A 1,948-nucleotide genomic window follows, 5' to 3' on the forward strand; every position below is an offset into this window, starting at 1 on the left:
TCAAGACAGATACTTCTACTGAGAAGGGTGTGTGTATCTATCATCCACCTACCTGCCTGCCTACCTCCGGCACCTTCTCCCCTGCCCTGGACTTTTCACTGGCGCACAGCGTCAGGCCCCTTCCTCCTGGCACTTGGGGAGGGACAGCAGAAAGACAAACCAACAGGGGCTATTTACCTGTGTAACAGACCCCAAAGCGAACAGTTCCACAAAGAACAGCAAAGGGAAGGTGAAGTGCCACACGGGGGAGAGGAGGAGGTGGAGACGGGTGCCGATGTTTGAACTGGGGGTGGGGGGCTGGTTCAGGGTAGCCCCTCTGAGGAGGTGACATTGGGGTGGAAACCTGTAAGAAGTGAGGGAGAGAGCCATGGCGACCACAGGGTTGGAACCACCTGGGCAAAAGCAGTGAGCACAAACTGTCCAAGGGGAGCCCACGAAGGGTGTGTCTGGAATAGTGTGTCTGCAAGGAGCCCGGAAGAGTGAGGGCAATTCTAGGCGCCAAGTCAGAGGGGTTGGGCCATCCACAGGGGTCTTGAAGACCAGGAAGAGGTTCTGGAATAAACTGCCCATCTGTCGAAAACCTTCAGCAATTGGGTCTGATGGTTTAAATCAGCGGTTCTCAACCTGTGGGTCGTGACCCCTCTCGGGGTCAAATGACCCTTTCACAGGGGTTGCCCAATTCATAACAGTAGCAAAATGACAGTGATCAAGTAGCAACAAAAATAACTTTATGGTTGGGGGGTCACCACAACATGAACAGTTTTAAAGGGCCAAGACATTAGGAAGGTTGAGAACCACTGGTTTAAATGCTCAATCCCGTCAAGTGCAGATAAGAAAATATATCCAACTAAAACTTCATGCAACAATAAGTTTGCCCGTTCCTTTTATTAAAAAAAAGAAAGAAAATGTCAATTTTTGCCACCTCATCCTCCCCTCTAAGGAGAGGCCTGGCCCTTGGAATCACAGGTGGTCAGGGGCGAGGGCCCCCCACTGGCCATGACAACAGGGTGGCTGCTACAGGTGAGCAGGGCATGGTATGGGCGGGGTCAGGTGTCACATCACAGTGAAAATCTGGACTCCCGCTCATCACGGCTCTTCCTCTTTCTCTCCCCCGCAGCCCAGCGGTCTGCCCATGAGCTACCCATGGTTGAACGACAGGACATCGACAGCTGCCTGGTGTACGGGGGCCAGCAGATGATCCTCACGGGGCAGAACTTCACAGCCGAGTCCAAGGTTGTGTTTACTGAGAAGACCACAGGTCAGGCAACCTTTACGCTCGCCGCTCCTCCCCATTCTGCAGCTGCAGGATGACACCTTTCTTGTAAATGGCATGGCTTGGGCAAAGATGCTGTTGAGTGGAGTTTTATACCCTGCCCTTTGTACTCACTGGGACGTGCTTCTCATGCCCACAGTGACTGTAAGGGTGACACAGTTCACCCTGATGAGAATAATCCACAGTTATATCAGCTGGCCCTGTGTGGTGGTATTGGACGTTCAGGTTGTTCCTCCTCCCCACTCCTGTTGTTGCTGTTTTTTTTTTCCACATAGAGAAGCAAGGGGTTTTTGTTGTTGTTGCAGTTGTTAGCACAGGAGGCCGGACAGCATGGAGATGAGGTGTTTGCTGACCCTGTAAATCCTGGCCTCATATTTGGGCTTGGCCACTTGCTTGCTCCCTGATCTCCTACCAGTGACCCGATCTCTCTGGGCCTCTTATCTCCTCATGCATATAGCACAATAACAGTAAACATCCTCAGTCCATCCTGTGACCACCCAGGTTCTGTGCTGCGTAATCAGATACAGCCTTGCTCTCAGCTCTTATTCGGTCCTCATTGGCTGCGCAGTTTGCGCGATGACTCTGTTGCAATTATCCTTCTGAATTACTTTTTTGTTTTAACCCCTGCAGTGAACGTTTAGGGCCAATTAATCATCATTATCCCTGAAACTCTAC

At 51.4% G+C, this 1,948-nt stretch overlaps 1 protein-coding gene across 1 annotated transcript in view; it reads left to right on the forward strand.

Moving 5' to 3' along the window:
* NFATC2 (nuclear factor of activated T cells 2) overlaps positions 1 to 1,948 on the forward strand; it is a 135,037-nt gene that overhangs the window by 79,226 nt on the left and 53,863 nt on the right. Inside the window, exon 6 of the mRNA XM_045295332.1 lies at positions 1,118 to 1,258. Coding sequence (XP_045151267.1) covers positions 1,118 to 1,258 — 141 coding nt within the window. The remainder of the gene's footprint in view (positions 1 to 1,117; positions 1,259 to 1,948) is intronic.

The sequence above is a fragment of the Echinops telfairi genome, unplaced genomic scaffold (assembly GCF_000313985.2).
Source record: "Echinops telfairi isolate 266 unplaced genomic scaffold, ASM31398v2 ScPeMD7_5592;HRSCAF=6446, whole genome shotgun sequence".
Lineage (NCBI taxonomy): Eukaryota > Metazoa > Chordata > Mammalia > Afrosoricida > Tenrecidae > Echinops > Echinops telfairi.